The 18,706-nt window shown below is 50.1% G+C and overlaps 1 protein-coding gene across 1 annotated transcript in view; it reads left to right on the top strand.

Moving 5' to 3' along the window:
* DEDD2 (death effector domain containing 2) overlaps positions 1-7,691 on the top strand; it is a 20,298-nt gene extending 12,607 nt beyond the window's left edge. The window contains exon 6 of the mRNA XM_005883912.2: positions 6,470-7,691. Within this exon, the coding sequence (XP_005883974.1) occupies positions 6,470-6,861 (392 nt within the window). The 3' untranslated portion in view covers positions 6,862-7,691. The remainder of the gene's footprint in view (positions 1-6,469) is intronic.
* The last annotated feature ends 11,015 nt before the right edge of the window (positions 7,692-18,706 follow it).

Raw genomic sequence — 18,706 nt, 5'->3', positions numbered from 1 at the left:
ACAGTCTTGTTGTAGTTGAGCCTTGATTGCTGTTGGTGTCACTGGGAGGAATTGACCTCCAGGCCAATTGGCTGTGGGGACCAGCTGCAACTATAGTGGGAGAGCTGCTGTTCAGGAGACACTCTTATGGAGCAGGACTTGCTTCAGTGGGGCTTTGGTGCTCACTGAGTCTGCCCCTTGAGTGTGTTGCCCATGGATGTGAAGAGTTGTAATCTGGTATGGTCTCACACTGACCACTGGGTACACTGGCTCTTGGATCTCCAAGGAGGTGCAAAGTCAATCACTGCCTGGGGCCACCTAGCAGAAGCTACAGAGAGATCTGCAGATTCCTCCTCTTTGTTTGGGGTTTGGAAGTGCCCAGATGAGGCCCAGGTGTGAAGTAAGGCAGGCTGGTGCTGGTGCCAGCCTTGGGCCTTCTTTTGATAGCTTTGGGGCTCCCTGACCCAGCTGCAGCTTGTTTGACAGGTTTTAGGCTGAGAAAGGACAGGCCATTCATCTGCAAAAGCCGCTGTGCACAGCTTGTGTGGGGTTGTAAATTGGGTAGGGCGGGTTCTCAGGGACTCTCCAGGGCGGAGCAAACAGCAATGGCTGCCAGTCAGCCCTGCATCAGGGAGGTCCCAGCAAAGGAACTATGACTGTTGCGAGCACCTCCGTCTGGAAGAAAGCCGCCCCCGTGTTCCTGCCTAGATGCCAGACAGTCCAGTTTCTCCCGATATGTGTCTGGGTCCCCCAGAGTCTCGCCTGGCACTGGAGTTCAGAGCAAGCAGGAGCTTGTATCTCCCTCCCGATTAAAAAAGCAGCGTACCCAGGTGCCAGCCTATTCTGTGCCTCCGCACCTCCTACCAGTCTCAATGCGCTTTCTTCTTTACCTCTCTAGTTGTAGTACTTCCACTCAGCCAGCTTTCCCGCAGTTCTGGATGATAGTTGTTCTGTCTTTTAGTTGTAATTTTGATGTGGTTGTGAGAGGCAGCAAGTATAGGTGTTTACCTATGCCGCCATCTTGCTTCTCTCCCAGAATTCTTTTTAAAAGTTAACAATAATGTTTTATTATCAAATATATAGTTAGCACTCACATTTCCAGTTGTCTCATGAGTATTGGTTCTCCTGAATCTCTCCTAATCTATTGTATTCCCCCACCACTCTTTTCTCTCTTTGTTCCTTGCATTGTGTTTGTTGAAAGTAGTTGTCCCATAGCCTTTACCAAAGACTGGATTTTGCCAATTGCATCCTGTGGGAGGGTTGATTGCATGTGTTCCTATGTTATCTATATGTATCTCCTAAAAATTGGTAGTTAGGGCTCGAGAGGCTTGATCAGAGGCTTGTTGGTTCATTTTTTCAAGCTCACTTCTCAGGTGAGCTTAACCTTTCTCTGACATTGGTGGCAGCTTCTCCTCATTATCTTGATCCATTAATTCAGTAGAGATTGAAGAACTTTACATTTGGCACCTAGACTCTGGCTCTGTCTTGGGAAAGAGACTGGAGGAGAGGAGTGGTCCTACTGTTGTCCAGAGGAGGGTGGTCCTGGCCCTGTGTGGCAGTGGAGGGCAGCGGTCTTTCCATTGGAGCTGGCTGCCTCCCTCCACTACGTACCAGGGGAGCACAGACCCTCTTTGCCCCCAGCCCTCCTACTAGGAACTCCCAGGAGAAGAAGACCTGAGTGAAATTATCTCTGGCCCCAAGCCACACCTAGCACAGGGACTGGCATGCAAGGCTGTTCACCTGCTCTCCTGGCCCTGGGCCTGTCCCTCATATCTTCCCTGATCCCTCACGAGGAAGTCCCTCCCATTTTCCTCTGCCCTCAGTGTTGTTTGGGTTTGGAGGACCAGAGAGTTCTTGGGCCCACATGAGTGTAGGAAACAGGAAAAGCTCTCTTCTATAGGAAGACATACCCCTACCCTCTGTCCTGGGGGCAGGGAGCATTTCCCTACAACTGTCCAAGCAGAGAGGGCCTGTTGACAAAGTCTTGGTGTTCCTGGCCACAGGAAAAAGCTCAGCCAGCCCCCCGGCCCAGGTCACATGTGTGCTTGGTGCTCTTCTGACTCAGCCCTTTCTGTCACACTGAGCCAGCCCATCTACTTCTCTCCATGTCTACTCCTTCCATTCTGGGTCAGCCACCTTCATCCTTCCCCAACTGGTGCCCTGGTTCTGTCCCTGTCACCCTGCTGTACTTGGCCTCAGCTGTTCACCTGCATCCGGCCATGTAATCCTCACAGTGGGCCCAAGAGAGCAGGTGCTGTGGTGAGGGTGTCTCACGAAGGAGACCACTGAAACGCAGAGAGGTGTGGTCAGCCCGGGAGATCCCAGACTCCTCCCTGCCAGGGCCTCCAGTTGTCCCCTTGTGCCCTTCTCCTCCACTGTGATCCAGCCACACTGGCTCAGTCTGTGCATGTCCCAAGTTGTTTGCTGCCTCTGGATTGTCTCGTGCTGTCCTCTCTTCTGGGAATGCTACTCTTCTCTCCTCCTGTTTTTCTGTCTCAACCTACTTGTCCACATTCACATTTCACTTCTAATGTCATTTCCTGGAGAGGTCCTCTGTGATCATTTCAATCTAAATTACACCTCATTCTCTATAATTTTCTCTCTTCACCCTCAGGATGTCTTTTAATTACAGATTTCTATGTATGGTTGTGAGAGGCAGCAAACAGGGGTAGTTAAGAGCTCGGGCTCTGCAGCCAGGCAGTTGGAATTCCAGCTTTTCCACTTCTTGTTTTTGTGGCCTTGAGCAGGTGATTCATCCCCTGTGTCTTGGTTTCCCCATCTGCAAAAAGGGGATAATAGCACTGCCTTATACGGTTGCAGGGATGATCAAAAGGGTCAGTAGGTGTGAAGTGTGTGTCAGCCTGCAGTAAGTACTATAGAGGTGTCACCTATTATTACATTATTTTGGTGAGGAGTCAAGAGGAAATTGCACGTGTGCTGTGATCCAGGGCCAGTGATGGAGCAGCAGTTCAGATAATGCACGGCTTCTGTGCGCTCTCCTCAAGGTTGGACTGTGGTCTCCTCTGTAAATGGGGTTAATGAAGGTGCTGTGAGGACTTGGGGGCCCAAGATAGGGAAAAGACTTGGGTAGGGTCAGGCCCATGGCAAGTGCTCCCTAACTAGGGGTTATATGTCTTTCAGTTCCTGTGGCGGGGTGCTCATGTCACTTCCCTGTTGCTGGTACTCAGTAAACGGCTGTTGAATAAAAGAATGAATGAGACACACATGACTCCACTCTGGTTCTGTCCTCTTTCTAAACACCACCCCTCATGTTATGAGGTGGGCTCTGTGCGAATAGACAGTTTATGCCACAGGTCTAGTAGCAATTTGTGCTGAGGAGAAAGGTGATCTGGGAGGCATTCATCTGGGCAGGACATGGTGGGTGAATGGGGCCGTTGTGGTCAGAGGAGGCCGGCAGGTCATTTTTGTGAGTGAGTAAGGCTTGGCTTGGGAGTACTTCCCTTGTGACTGGAGAACAGGGATGGGAAGATTTAGCTGGGATTGAAGGAGATGGGCAGTGGTTGTGGGATTAGCTGTGGGTGTCAAAATCATAGTTCCTGTTTCTGAGTTTCTTCTGTGTTGTGGGCCCTGGGTCAAGCATTTCACAAGCTGTCTCATTTAATCCTCATGACCCCACTGTGTAGCAGAGACTTCTTGTTTATGTTTTTCAGATGGGAAAACTGAGGCTCAGAGAGGTGAGGTCACATGCCCAAGGCCCCACAGCTAGAGAGTGGCAGAGCCGGGACTCACCTCAAGGTCTGTCGGACTCCGCCACCTGGCTCTGTGCCTCTGCCACTGAGCCAGCCCTGTGTGGCCTTGGACAGGTGCTGCTTCTCCCAGTCCCCTTGTTCCCCAGCCCACACTGATGGAGGGCATGGTCAGACATTCATAGGAGTCAAGGATGTGAGCCCAGAGGTCTTTTCTGGTCCTTAGGATGGAGGGAGCCAGATCTGAACGGGAGGTTGTGGGGGCTGAGGCCAGGTAGGTTCCCCTGGGTCTTGAGCAGAGAGGGTGAGGTTCCCCTTGAGGCAGAAAGAGGAAGGGTTTGGGGTTTGTGTGGTAGGAGGAAATGGGTGGTGCTGAGAAGACATCTTGGGGAGCAGGGACCTGCCTTTTACTTTCTGCTCTGCTGCTCACACTGTCTGTGAAAGGTGAAGAGAGTCTGGGATATGACACTTCCCTTCCCAGAGCTTCAGTTTCCTCCTCTGCCATATGGGTTCAATGTGGTTCCTGCCCCACAGGGCTGATCCTGCTAATCCTACTGGATCCCCAGAGGTAAAGCATTCAGCACATTGGAGCTGTTGGAGGCTGCCATTCTTGGAGCACCAGTTGAGCACTTTGCCAGCTAGTTTCTTTTTTTTATTTTTTATAATTAAGATTTTATTGATTTTTAAAATTTTTTAAAATTGATTTCAGAGAGGAAGGGAGAAGGAAAGAGAGATAGAAACATCAATGATGAGAGAGAATTATTGATAGGCTGCCTCCTGCATGCCGCACACTAGGGATTGAGCCCGCAACCCAGGCATGTGCCCTTGACTGGAATCGAACCTGGGACCCTTCATTCTGCAGGCCAACACTCTATCTACTGAGCCATACCAGCTAGGGCTGATTTTATTGATTTTTTTTTTTAGAGAGGAAGGGATAGAGAGAGAGAGAGAGAGGGAGGGAGGGAAGGAGGGAGAGGGAGAGAGAGAAACATCGATTGTTTGCCTCCCACATGTGCCCCAGTGAGGGATTGAACTCAAAACCTGGGCATGTGCTCTGACTGGGAATCAAACTTGCCACCTTTTGGTGAACAGGACGATTCTCCAACCAACTGAACCACACTGGCCAGGGCATATTCTTTGCTCCTTTTAATCCTCTTAACGGCCCTTCACAACAGAGATTGTCCCCTCTGTTGTGAGCAAGGACCTGGGCTCAGAGAGGTTGTGACTTGTCCCAGGTCACACAGCTAGTGCCTGGATTGGAATCGGCTCCATTGACCTGAAGCTGCTCTCTGGGACATGGGAGGTTCAGCAACCTCTGTCATGTGCTGCCACTGCCTGGCCATGTGACTTTGGGCAAGTCTGTGCACTTCTCTTTGCCTCCATTTCCTCATCTTTACAGTGTGTGTGTGTGTGTGTGGGGGTGTGGGGGGTGGAGGGTGGGATAGGGCCTCCCTCACAGGGTTGTTTGTGGATTCAGTGAGTTCATAGGAGCCTAGCACTTGGAGTGGCCCCTGCAGGTAGTCAGTGCGCTGTGGTATGGACTGCTGTTATTTATAGTTTATAGCTGGTCCTCAGGACAGCCTGTGCCGTTTGTGAAGAGGAGGTTCTGTTAGCAGCCCCATTTCACAGGTGCAAATTCAGTAATCCCAAAGGGAGGTGGTATGCCGGGGTCACATTTATAAGGATAACCTTAGAAGTCCCATGTCCTGTCCACTGCACAGAGCTGCCATTTCATTTGGGTGGATGAGGGTAGGGTTGTAAGTGACAGAAACTCACTTAAGCAGAAAAAAAGTGCCTCATGTGATGAGCTCAGGAGTCTTTCCCTCTCTTATCGTTGGCCCTGGGTGGGCTTCATTTTCTCCCCTCCTGGGGGCAAAGTGGCCCCAGCAGCCCCAGGCTTACAGCCCACCATCCTAGCAGCCTCTGTGGAAAGAGAGCACCTGGTTCCAATAAAACCAGCCCAGCCCCAGCCTCAAGTCTTCTGGGTCTGGTGCTTGCTTGGTAGGTGCAGGATAGGGGATGTGGTTGGCTCCCCGTGAATCTCAATTATTTGAAGGTAAGAGAGGGGTGAGGCCAGTTGTCTAAAGGCAAGTTGTTCATTCATGCGTTGATTCCTTCATAAATATATATAAGCAACTACTATGGGCCACGGGGCTATACAAGTGAACAGAACAGACTAAAATCTGTTTTTCACATTGTGGGGATATGGGTGATAACATGACAGGAGGGAAAGCATAAATCAGGTAAGATGGTGGTGTAAGCACCTTGGGAAGAATGGAGCAGGTTATGGGGATCTGGGAATGCTGGAGGCCAGGGTGGTGGTTGTAAAGTTTAAAATGGGATGGTTGCGGCGGGCCTCTTTGGGAAGGTGATATTTGAGCAAAGACCTTGAAGGAAGTGAGGGAGCAAGTCCTGTGAAGACTGGGGACAGAGCATCCCCGGCTGACAGAGAGCAGGGCTTGGTGGAACCTGCCTGGCAGTATTGGACGGGAGCGCAGCAAGGAGGGTGGTGAGGCTGGACTGGGGCACATGAGGGGAAGAGGAGGGCACCAGGTCAGGAGGTACAAGAGGCCAGACCAGACGAGGGAAGCCGTGTGAGGGTGTTACCCATACTTGGGTGTGGTTACCAGAAGTGGGAAGGATGTGGGTCAGGTGCAGTGCAACCCACAGGGTAGTGGGAGGAGCCTGCAGAGGAGGCTCAAGGGAGGGAGGAGGAGTGGCGGCCCCCCTGTGCAGTGTATTAGGTGTCAGCCCCTCGTTGACCAGTTCCTCTTCCTCCATAGACATCCGGCTCAGGGTGCGAGCAGAGTACTGCGAACATGGGCCAGCCTTGGAGCAAGGTGTGGCATCTCGGCGGCCCCAGGCGCTGGCGCGGCAGCTAGATGTGTTCGGGCAGGCCACTGCAGTGCTGCGCTCCCGAGACCTGGGCTCCGTGGTGTGTGACATCAAGTTCTCGGAGCTCTCCTATCTGGACGCCTTCTGGGGGGACTACCTGAGTGGTGCCCTGCTGCAGGCCCTGCGGGGTGTGTTCCTAACTGAGGCCCTGCGTGAGGCTGTGGGCCGGGAGGCTGTCCGCCTGCTGGTCAGTGTGGACGAGGCTGACTATGAGGCTGGCCGGCGCCGCCTGCTGCTGATGGAGGACGAGGGGGGACGGCGCCCAACGGAGGCCTCCTGATCCTGGATCTGGCAGGACTGACCCCACTTCCTAGCCTCTGGGCCACCTTCACCTCGGGAGGATGAAGACTATCTCTGCCCCTAGGGGACTGTCACTCCAGCAGCTCTGACTGAGACAGACAGACAGATGGCCAGGCCCCCCTGACAGCCTGGCGCCTTGACAGCTCCTCTGACAGGATGTGGGCTCTGAGGCCTAAACCACTTCCAGCTGAGTTTCCTTCCCGAACCCCCTCCCCCTAACCCGACCCTCAAGTGTGTTCCTTCAGCTCCAGCAGGCCAGGGCCTCAGGCATGCAGGTCCCAAGGGAAGGAGGCAGCCACACAGTCACCAAAGGCCCCTGCACATTATGTTCCCTACCCTGGGTTGTGTGCACACACTGCCCCATGGAAGTCTCCCCTGGGCTCCTGTCCTGGCCTGCTCCACACAATTCTTTGGCCTAAGGGCTTTTCTCTCAGGATCTCTGATTTTATCGCCCCCAACCCTGGGCTTCAGCCACACCAGGCACTGGAGCTGGGGCACACATGGGGCCTGCTCACTTTGCCCACACATCTCTACAGCCAGCCAGGGCTCTGCCCACCTTCCACACACAGACCTGGCCCTTCACCTTATCCTGCTCCCCAGAGTTGGACACGGACTTGCACAAGGACTACCCCCAGAGTGTCACGTGTGTGCCTGCAGGATCAGACCAAGTGTGCTGCTGTTGGCCATGGGGCCAGGACCAGAAGTCAGCTGCCTTCTCAGAAAGGGAAAGGCAAAGGCTTGGGGGCTGATGGGAAAGGTATTTTATAAATGGCACCAATAAAACTGCCCTGGAAGGGGCATAGGTGGGCATCAAGGCTCCCTGGGACTCTTACTTAATGGGCTGTGGAAGGAGCTGATGAGAGCCTGGGCCTAGTACCAATCCTGGAGTTGCTGGCCCAGTATCAGGCTGGAGGGTGAGCGGGATGCTGGGTCATCTGCCAGTTGCCACCACAGGCTTGCTGTCCTCTCTGGGCCTCATTTTCCTTATCTGTCAAAATACTGCCTTGTAGTCACAGACCCTCCCAGCCCCACTCACACATACTTTGCTTCTTGGGAGTGTATTTTTAACTTGTTCAGTGACATAGGCCAGCCATCTGCAAGGCTGATGGAGCTCAGAGGTTTGGACACCAAACCAATCAGCAGCCAGGCTTCTCTGCCTAGAACCCTTCTCCATAGTTCCTTACCTATCACACCTTCTAAACCAGCGGTTCTCAACCTGTGGGTCACGACCCCTTTGGGGGTTGAACGACCCTTTCACAGGGGTCGCCTAAGACCATCGGAAAACACATCCACAGTGGGGCCTTGACTTACGAGTTTAATTCGTTCCGTGACGGAGCTCGTAACTCAAATTACTCGTATGTCATATCATAAAGTGAACGAGTGAGACGTGATGCTGGGCTGATGTTGTGGCGTTCACTGATGTTCGCTGCGCCAACTAGCAGTGGGGTATCTGAAGCTGGCTCGTAACCCGAATTTTAGCTCACAACTCAAAGCAAAAAATCGTCTGAGAGACAGCTCGTATCTCGAAAAACTCGTTAGTTGGGACACTCGTAAGTCAAGGCCCCACTGTATAATTACATATTGTTTTTGTGATTAATCACTATGCTTTAATTATGTTTAATTTGTAACAATGAAATTGGGGGTCACTACAACATGAAGAACTGTATTAGAGGGTCGTGGCATTAGGAAGGTTGAGAACCACTGTTCTAAACAGTCACCTTTTCAAATGTGGATCTCTCTTCTTCCTCTTCCTGAGGCCAAATACTACTTCTTGCCACCCTGTGGCCTCCTACTCTTGCCCCATCCTTTGTTTATGGGCTTAGGAACTCAAGTTTCTTACACAATACCCAGGGTTTTCCTTCCTGATGGGGAAGGGAACCAGGACTGGAAGCTGGGGGTCAGGTGGGCAGGGGCTCTGATTGCTGGCCTTTCCTGGGGGAAGGGATGGACCTGCCCATACCTGGGGACCTGTCCTGGACCCTTGACCTGTGTTGTACTGAGGATCAAGTGGCAAGTTTAGGAGTTGAGTCCTGTCCAAGACCTGGTCCAGCTAGTTGCTGTGTGACCCCAGACTGTCCCTGCACCCTCTCTGGGAGGGAGCAAAGGTCTACTGGGCACCTACTTAAGATCTATTTAATAGTCCCCTGTGTGAAGTAGGGATTTGATACCACTTAGACAGTAAATGGGCTCAGAGGGGAAGTAGCTTGCCTGAGGGATAAAGCAGCACTGAGGTGGAAGTAGCTCTCCCCTAGAGGACCAAGTTAGAGTGGGAGGGAGACCGGAGCTTCTGCGTTCTTTATCCTTCACTTAAGCTGTGGGACTCTCCTTGGCTTTTGAGGACCTTCCCAGATTTGGGTCTCAACTTCACCTGGAACTTACTGTACTGAAGGATGGGAACTGCTGCCTGTTGGCTGGGCTAAATTCCAGGTTCCGCCTCTCCCTCAGGCCATGGTGCCTGTCTTCACCCCTAGTGGGTGATGGGCCCCACCAGCCCCCTCACAGAACTAGACTGAGGCTTGTCCTCCATTTTAGTTCCACATAGCAAGTCCCTCCGCCTGCCTCAGCCCAGTGCCATTCCTTAGGCCCCTCCCACACTCCCCGCCTCCTTTAAGTTCCCCTTCCATGGTTTCATGCTGCTCGCTAGCACATGCATACATGTGGGAAGCAAGGGATCCTAACTTTAAGTATTTTGTTAATTTTTTTAATTTCAGAGGAAGGGAACATCAATGATGAGAGAATCATTGGCTGCCTCCTGCAAGCCCCTACTTGGGGATTGAGCCCACAACCTGGGCATGTGCCCTGACCGGACCTCCTGGTTCATGGGTCGAAGCACAACCACTGAGCCATACCGGTGGGCTGGGATCCTAACTGAGGCCCTGGGAGCCGTGCACAGGCGCAGTGCATGCCAGTGGCAGGAACCTTAAGGCAGTGTTTCCTGCCTCCAGAACCTTCCTGAGCCAGGCGTTGTGGAACGCTGGGTGTGTGTGTTCCCACAGATCCCTGAGGCCCAGAAATGGGTCAGATCCAGGTCTTAAGGACAACCCAGGGAGATCACAGAGCTTCAGAAGTGGAGAAAGATGTGTGGGGGAGGGCCTGAACAGGCTGCCGCCCAGGGAAATAGGGGCCTGTGGAAGCCCAGAGGAAGGCAGGCCATGGCTTCACAGAGGAGAGGATCCTGCAGCTGGCTCTTGAAAAATGAGCAGTTCAACAGAATTACAGAGAGGGGACATTCCAGGCAGAGAACCTCACTTAAACCTAGGGACCATTCCTGAGTGGGATGTGAGAGAGATGGCAGAGTCAAAGGTAAGTGGCAATGCAGTCAGCCGCCCTCATTGCATTTGCAGTCATCTGCTGCCACATGCTGGCAGGCAGACATGGTCCTGACGAGTGGAAACATGAGGCAGGCCCATAGTGTCTGGGGCATGGGAGCACCTGGGCTGGTCTCTGCTGGGAACCCTGAGAGGACTCTACACTGTGCTCTGGCTTCTGTTCTTGTGGGTGAGCCAGACTGGGACACTAAGTCACCGCCCAGAGTGGTCAGTGACTGCACAAGCAGCAGAGGCTGGAGGAGCCCGAGGACATGAAGTGGAGGGACCCAAGAAGGCTTCATGGATTGAGAAGCACCCTGTTCATTCTATTAAAAATTAATACCAGCATCACCACCAAGACATCTTTTTAAAAAAATATATATTTTTTATTGTTTTCAGAGAGGAAGGGAGAGGGAGAGAGAGACAGAAACATCAATGATGAGAAAGAATCATTGATCAGCTGCCTCCTGCATGCCCCCTACTGGGGATCGAGCCCGCAACTGGGCATGTGCCCTTGACTGTCTATCCACTGAGCCAAACCAGCTAGGGTATCAAGACACCTTTTAATTGAGACTATAATATTCAGAAAAGAGCATAAAACATTAATGCACAGTTGTTATAAAATACCGGTGCCTCTCATGTTTAGGAATACATGACCAGCACCCCAGGAAACCCCCAGCCCGCCACCTTTCTGTCATGTGCTCCCTCCTGATCACAACTCCCCTCTTTCCCTAGGTGGGAACACTATCCTAACTTTGACAGTAATCATTTTTTAAATATATTTTTATTGATTTCAGAGAGGAAGGGAGAGGGAGAGAGAGATAGAAACATCAATGATGAGAGAGAATCATCGATCAGCTGCCTCCTGCATGCCCCCCAACTGGGGACCAAGCCCACAACCCAGGCATGTGCCCTTGACCAGAATCAAACCCGGAACCCTTCAGTCCTCAGGCTGACACTCTATCCCCTGAGTCAAACCAGCTAGGGCAATCCTTTCTTTGTAAGAAAAATAATTTTAAAAAATCATTGATTTTAGACAGAGGAAGGGAGAGAAAGAGAAACATCAACTTCGTTGTTTCACTTATTTATACATTCATTGGTTGATTCTTGTATGTACCCTGACCGGGGACTGAACCAGATATCTTGGTGTATTGAGACGATGCTCAAACCAACTGAACAACCTGGCCAGATACTTGACAGTAATAATTTCTCGCCTTTCTTTAACTTTCTAGTTTTACAGCACTCGATGATATAGTTAATTTTATCTCTTTTTGCCCTTGACATCAATGCATAATAAAATATGTTTACTGTTGTGTTTGGTTTCTTTTTCTCAATGTTGTGTGTGAGTTTCTTCCATGAGTTTATTTTTAGTTGACTCAAGTAGCCCATGCATTGCACTGTTGATGGACATTTGGGTTGTTTCCAGTTCGGGGCTGTTAGCCAAGTGGTAGAGCCAGGATTCTAACACAGGACTCTTTGGGCCCCAAATTAAAAAGATCTGGCTCTCATCACAACCCAATACTGTCTCCTGTGTTTAAAATCTAATATCCTACACTCTGTTCCCAGCACTTGCCTTCCAGGCCGGCAGGCCCTCGCTACCTTCACACCTGTAGCCTCAACTCAGAGAGAGCTCCACCCCCTTGATCACTGTGAACATTATGCTGGGAACATTCTTCTGCATGTTTCTTGGTGAACAAATGTTTCTGGAAGTGGAATTGCTGGACATGGGTACAAGTATGTTCAGGTTTGGTAGATACTGCCTGTTAGTTTCCTAGGGCTGCTATAACAAATTACCACGAATTTGGTGGCTTAACACAACGGAAATGTATTTTCTCACAATCCTGGAGGCCAGAAGGCTAAAACAAGTTTCACTGGGCCAAAATCAAGTTGTCAGGAGGCCCACACTCCCTTCAGCGGCTCTAGGGAAGAATTTGTTCCTTGCAGCTTCCTACTTCTAGTGGCTGCCAGCAATCCTAGGTTTGTGGCCACATCACTTCAATCTCTGCCTCTGTGGTCACATTGCCTCTTCTGTGTCAAATCTTCCTTTGTTCCCTCTCATAAGGATATATGTGATTGCATTTAGGGCCTACCCATATAATCCAGGCTAATCTCTAAGTTCTTACTTTAATCACATCTGCAAAGTCTTTTTGCCACATAGGATAAGCCATGGACATCTTTTGGGGGACATTTTTCAGTCTACTATATTCATAAACATTTTTTCTAAAGTGTTTATACCAATTTACTCTCCCACCATATTGAATGAGAGTTCTCTTTCTTCACATCCTCGCCAATACGTTATTGTCAATACACTTAAATTTTGCCAATCTGGCAGACGTGTGGTAGTATATCATTGTGGTTTATTTTTATTCTCCCTGATGATTAATTTCTACTCATTTTTTAAAAGACATTGGTTTCAGAGAGAGGAAAGGAGAGGGAGAGAGAGAAACAACAATCAGCTGCCTCCAACATACCCCCCTCAGTTTCTACTGAGCCGAAACCCGGGCATGTGCCCTGACCTGGAATAGAACCGTTATCTCCTGGTCCATGTGTCAACACTCAACCACTGAGTCACACCAGGTAGGCAATTTCTGCTCATTCTTTTTAAAAAATATTTTTATTTGATTTCAGAGAGGAAGGGAAAGAAAGAGATAGAAATGTAAATGATGAGATAGAAACATAAATCATTAATCAGCTGCCTCCTGCACACCTCTCACTGGGGATCAAGCCCACAACCTGGGCATGTGCCCTGACCAGGAATCGAACCATGACCTCCTGGTTCATAGGTCATCACTTAACCACTGAGCAACACCAGCCAGACTCTGCTCATTCTTGAACGAGGAGTAAGAGATCTTTGGGTAGATAATATTCTAGATAGGTGAAATAGCATGTATGAAGATTGCAGAAAACATTTATTTAAAGTGAATAAGAGGTGTTTTTTAAGCATTAGGCTATTAAAAGTAAAGACAATGTAGAGATATAAATGGAATAAAACCAGTGGTAAATAAGATGGTCCAATATGAGGGTCTGGCTGGTCAGGGAGGAAGAGAAGCCAGGAGGGGTCTGGCCGCCTGGCAGAAAACAGAAGGATCAAGGGGGTGGAGCCCTCTCTGAGTTGAGGCTACAGGTGTGAAGGCATTGAGGGCCTGTCAGGCCTGGAAGGCAGGTGCTGGGATCAGAGTGTAGGATATTGGATTTCAAACATGGGAGACAGTATTGGGTTGTGATGAAAACCAGATCTTTTTAATTTGGGACCCAAAGAGTCCTGTGTTAGAATCCTGGCTCTACCACTTGGCTAAATGTCACCCAGTACTTTTCTCCTCCCCTCATCCCCAAGTCATTCAACAATCATTTTACCAAGGTATACGTCTATTCTAGCTACTACAGGAGGGGTCAGACCCACTCCCTCCATTGACAAGTTGTCATAGAACAGGACATGATCACTGCGGGCATCTCAAAGGGACATACGAGGGGCAGTGGGAACTCAGATGAGGCAGACCTAGCTTCCTTGAGCTTGATGTCCTCAGGTTTACCACCCTCTGTCCCACTTCCTCACTGACATCCGTTGGCTCCCTGGTCACTTCCCCTCATTCCTGAAGACTCTAGCGCCTCCTCACAGACTTTCCACCCCAGCCCCTGCCATCCTGCCCCTGCTGGGATTCTTATCCTCCTGTGATGGTTCATCCACCCAGAGCTCTAGCCTCTCAGTCTCTTTCTACCTCATCTCTGCTAACCTCCACCCCACTCCAGCCATCCACTCTCATGACCACACCTTGGTCTGAGTCATTACCTGGAAGCGCATCACACATAGCAGACACTCACTGAGCACTCATAGCAAGTGCCAGGCGCTATGCCAAATGGGTTACATGTGTTTACCCCTCACAAGACCTGCAAGGTGGGTATTAATATCCTCATTTTAAAGGTGAGGATACACACTCAGGAAGGTGAAGTCACTTCCCTGGATGAAACATTTAGCAAAGGGGCAGAGTCAGGATTCTTTGGGTCCCAAATTAAAAAGACCTGGTTTGCCTTGGCTGGGTAGCTCAGTTGATTGGAGAGTCATTCCAATATCCCAATAGCCATGGTCAGGGCACCTACAAGAATCAACGAGTGAATGTATAAATGATTGAAACAACAAATTGATATTTCTGTCTCTCTCTGAAATCAATAAATAAAAATAAATATATGTGTTTCAAAAGCCCTGGTTTTAACTACAACCCAGTACTGTCTTCTGTGTCTTCCTACACTCTGATCCCAGCACCTGCCTTCCAGGCCTGGCAGGCCCTCGATGCCTTCACACCTCACAGAGAGCTCCACCCCCTTGATCCCTCTGTTTTCTGCCAGGCGGCCAGACCCCTCCTGGCTTCTCTCCCTTCCCTGCACAGCCAGAGCCTCATATTGGACCATCTGCTCTCTCTTGCTAGCTCCTAATAGCCAGGGTCCCATCAGGAAACAGGGCACCAGAGCTGGGATTTTGAAGATAATTCAGTGAAGGGGCTATTTGCAGAGGTGTGGGCAGAATTGAGCAAATCAACGAGGGAGATGAAGGCAGCAGGAAGCTGTGGCCATCCTTAGGTCTGCATGGGTAAGGAAAGGACATGGTGGTATTACTGGAGACCGGTGAGAGCCCTGGAACATACCTGAATGGCACTGGAGTTGTGGAGGGTACAGTTGCTGCTAGAACCACGGTGCTGACACAGAGCTGGGAGTAGAAGAAATACCCTGAATGATGTTTTCTTCTCCCACTCTGACGTGCTGCTGGTGCTTCCCAGGGTGACCCACGTAGTAGTCGGAGGGCAAGGGAGCCTGGATGATGCTGTCCATATGGGTAGAGGAGGGTGGACCTGGAAAGGCAAATGGAAAGTGACCAGCACTTCCTGGATTCCCTTCCACCCCAACCTTCTGCCTCACCTGTCACCACATCCCTAACCTGGGCCCCTGTGGTTGAGATTGGCAAAGAGGTGCATGTGGGAACCACTTCAACTTCTTGGTCAGCCTCCTCAGTCACTACCTGCCATGAGTATCCCCCAACCCCACCCTTTCAGTTTCAACCAATGAAGTTAAGGCTAATAAATGTAGCTTAATCAACTTTCATCAACTTCCTATTGAAACCTACACCCAGATTTATGTCACTTCTCCAGGCTCTGTTTAGTTCAACCTCCCCAACACATCCCATCAGGACTCCTAGCATATTACTCCATCATTCTTCCCTTTTCTGTTTCAACAGTCCTTCCTTCTCAGCCTATAAATTATCCAAAATTTTACCACCTTCAAAACTAACAAAAAACCTCTACCTCCATTTACTCTGTGTCTGTCCTTTGTTCTCCTACTCATTTCATCCAAATTTTTTGGAAGAACAAGTATGAGTTAGTGTACTTTGGCTGCCAGCAACAGAGACTGACTTGCTAATTTAAGGGGACAAGGAATTTATTAGAAGGGAATGAGAATGGCACCCACAATGGAAGGAGACGCCGAAGAACCAGGCTTTGGAAAGGCCTGGAACCAGGACTGTGCAGGGATGAAGACGACAGGAAGGAATGGCCGTTTCCTCAGGGTCCTGGCAGACACATGAATCAGCTCTAACCGGGTCCCGGCCTCCTGCCACGTAAGCTCATGATTCAAATTCCAGGGAGAGCTTCCAATTGGTGCAGCTCGAGTCATGTGGCCTCCCCTTGGCCTGTGGGCAGCTGGGCACCCGGATGGACAGTCTGATGGAACAGTATCTATGGGTGGGCTATGGGTGGCTACTCAGAGAAAAATCAGGGCGATGCCATGGATGACGGGGACGTGGATGCCGGGCAGGCAGAAACAACACGTGTCTGCAGAGCGCTCCTGCTCACCAGCCCCAGCCTTCAGCCCCCACTGCAGTCTCAGCTCACGGAAACTATTGGGACCCAGCTTGTTAATGACCTTTGCCGAATCTAAGGACATTTTTTTTGTCTTTATGTGCAGTTTTTAACTCCACTGACCAGGGCCAGCATTTCTCTCTTGAAAGTCTTCCCCCCCTTGGCTTCGGTGTAACAAAATAACCCCAAACAGCATCTCAGAACAGCAAACATTCATTATCTCATAGTCCCCGCAGCTCAGGAACCCATGGGCTCCTCCACTGAGGGGCACGGTCTCTTCTTAAGGCTTCAGTTGTATGTATGGGAGACAGTAGGACACAGTTTCCCCTGGGGGGAGAGAGAGAGAGAGAGAGAGAGAGGGAGGGAGAGAGGAAGGAAGAGAGAGGGAGAAAGAGAGGAGAGAGGGAGGGAGAAAGAGAGAGAAAGGAAGAGAGGGAGGGAAGGAGAGGGAGAGAGAAAGAAAGGAAGAGAGAGAGGGGAGAGAGGGAGGGAGAGAGAGAGAAAGAGAGAGAGAAGAGAGAGAAGAGAGAGGGAGGGAGGGAGGAAGGAAGAGAGAGAGGGAGAAAGAGAGAGAGGGAGGGAGAGAGAAAGAGAGAGAGAAGAGAGAGGGAGGGAGGGAGAGAGAGGAAGGAAGAGAGAGAGGGAGAAAGAGAGGAAGAGAGGGAGGGAGAGAGAGAGAGGAAGAAGAAGAACAAGAAGAAGAAGGAGAAGAAGAAGGAGGAGGAGGAAGAGGAGGAGGAGGAGGAGGAGGGGGAGGAGGAGGAGAAAAGAGAAGATCTCCTTCCTTCCTGGCCGAGTTGCTCAGTGGGTAGAGTGTCGGCCTGTGGACCAAAGGGTCCCGGGTTCGATTCTGGTCAAGGGCATCTGGTCAAGGGCATGTACCTTGGTTGCAGGCTCCTCCCCGGCCCAGGCCTGCAAAACAAACAAACAAAAAAAAACAATACAGTGTGCTGGGACACAGACCCAGTCTTGGGAAATTCTTGAGTTTTAAAGGGAAATAGTTCTGTCCTGGCCAGGTAGCTTAGTTGATTAGAGCATCATCCTGATGCAGCAAGGTTGGCGGTTAGACCCCCCGTCAGGGCACATATAAGAAGCGACCAATCAGTGCATAAATAAGTGGAACAACAAAGTTCTCCCTCTCCAAAATCAATTTTTAAAAATAAAGGAGAAATAGTTATTCCAAAGTTAAAGAGGCATTAAACTCAGAGAGGACAGCATGAACAAAAGCATACATGTGGCAAAGAGAAAATTGTATGCAGAAAGGCAGTGGGGTTGCTAAAGCATAAGCGTTGAGAGAAAGATGCTGCTGGAGAGGCTGGATGGGGCCCAGTCATTGAGCATCTTTTGATCTCAGGGACCATGGGGGTCGCATAAGGGCAGCTTTGCATTTTTGAGAGATGCATTTGAGGGGGCAATGGTAGAGTTAGGAAAAGTCAGGAAGTTGCTGCAGTAGCTTAGGCAAGGGGTGCTAAAGGCTGATATTATGACAGTGGTATCCTGGGAACAGAGCAAGCAACAGGATTCAAAAACCTTGAGGTAAGTCAAGTCAGCAGGTTTTATGTTTGGATATCAGGGTGGGAGAGATGATGGTCTCATTTCTCACCTAGATGCCTAGGTGGATGGAGGTGCCATTTATTGAGCTGGGAGAAAATAGAAGGAGGCACTGAACTTATTCAAAGAAGTTTTTTATTTTTTTATTTTATTTTACATTTTTGTCAATCCTCACCCGAGGATATTTTTCCATTGAGTTTCAGGGAGAGTGGCAGAGAGAGGGAAAGACAGAGAGAAACATTGATGTGAAAGAAACACATCGATTGGTTGCCTCCTGCATGAGCCCTGACCAGGGTCCAGGCCAGGGAGGAGCCTGCAACCCAGGTACATGCCCTTGACTGGAATCAACCCAGGACCCTTTGGTCCACAAGCCGATGCTCTATCCACTGAGCCAAACTGGCTTGGGCACATTGTATTGTTTGATTTATTGATGTGTTTGAATCTCTACTGGACAATGAGCTCTTGAGGGCAACAATTGTACCCTCTCCCCCTTTGCATACTCAGCACCTCCCATGGAGGTTGCACTTATATAGGTACTCCAGCTGCGTATATTGATGCATAAATGCATACACTGGATATTTATGATAGCCTTAGATATGTGAGTTGGCACTTTTTTAAATTGAATTTTTTAGGGAGAGAGAGAAACATGGATGTGAGAGAAACATCGATCGGCTGCCTCTTGCCTGTGCCCCAACCAGGGTTTGAACCTGCGACCTATGTGCCCTGATGGGAATTGAACCTGACACTTCTTGGTATACAGGATGACATTCCAATCAACGGAGCAACACTGGCCAGGGCATGAGTTGGTTCTTGAAGTTGAATAGACGTTAGCCAGGGGAAGAAGAGTGAGAAAGGCATTCCAGTTATAGGGAATGGCATATGCCAAAGCTAGAAGGTAAGAGGAAGCAGATTCAAGGAAGTGGTGGTGGACTGGTGTGGTTGGAGTACAGGGTGAAGAGTGGGCAGTGGCTGGAGGGGAGCCAGATATCGCAAAGGGACTGACAGGTTGGCTAAGGAGTCTGGCGTTCACCTGTTGGCAGCAGAGAGCCCTGAGAGAGTTTGAAGCCCAGGAGTGACTTGATCGGAGCCATGTTGTAAAAAAAGCACCTCAGTGACCCGTGTG

The sequence above is a fragment of the Myotis brandtii genome, unplaced genomic scaffold, assembly GCF_000412655.1.
Source record: "Myotis brandtii unplaced genomic scaffold, ASM41265v1 scaffold803, whole genome shotgun sequence".
NCBI classification, from domain to species: domain Eukaryota; kingdom Metazoa; phylum Chordata; class Mammalia; order Chiroptera; family Vespertilionidae; genus Myotis; species Myotis brandtii.
This window is presented reverse-complemented; position numbering and strand designations above follow the sequence as displayed.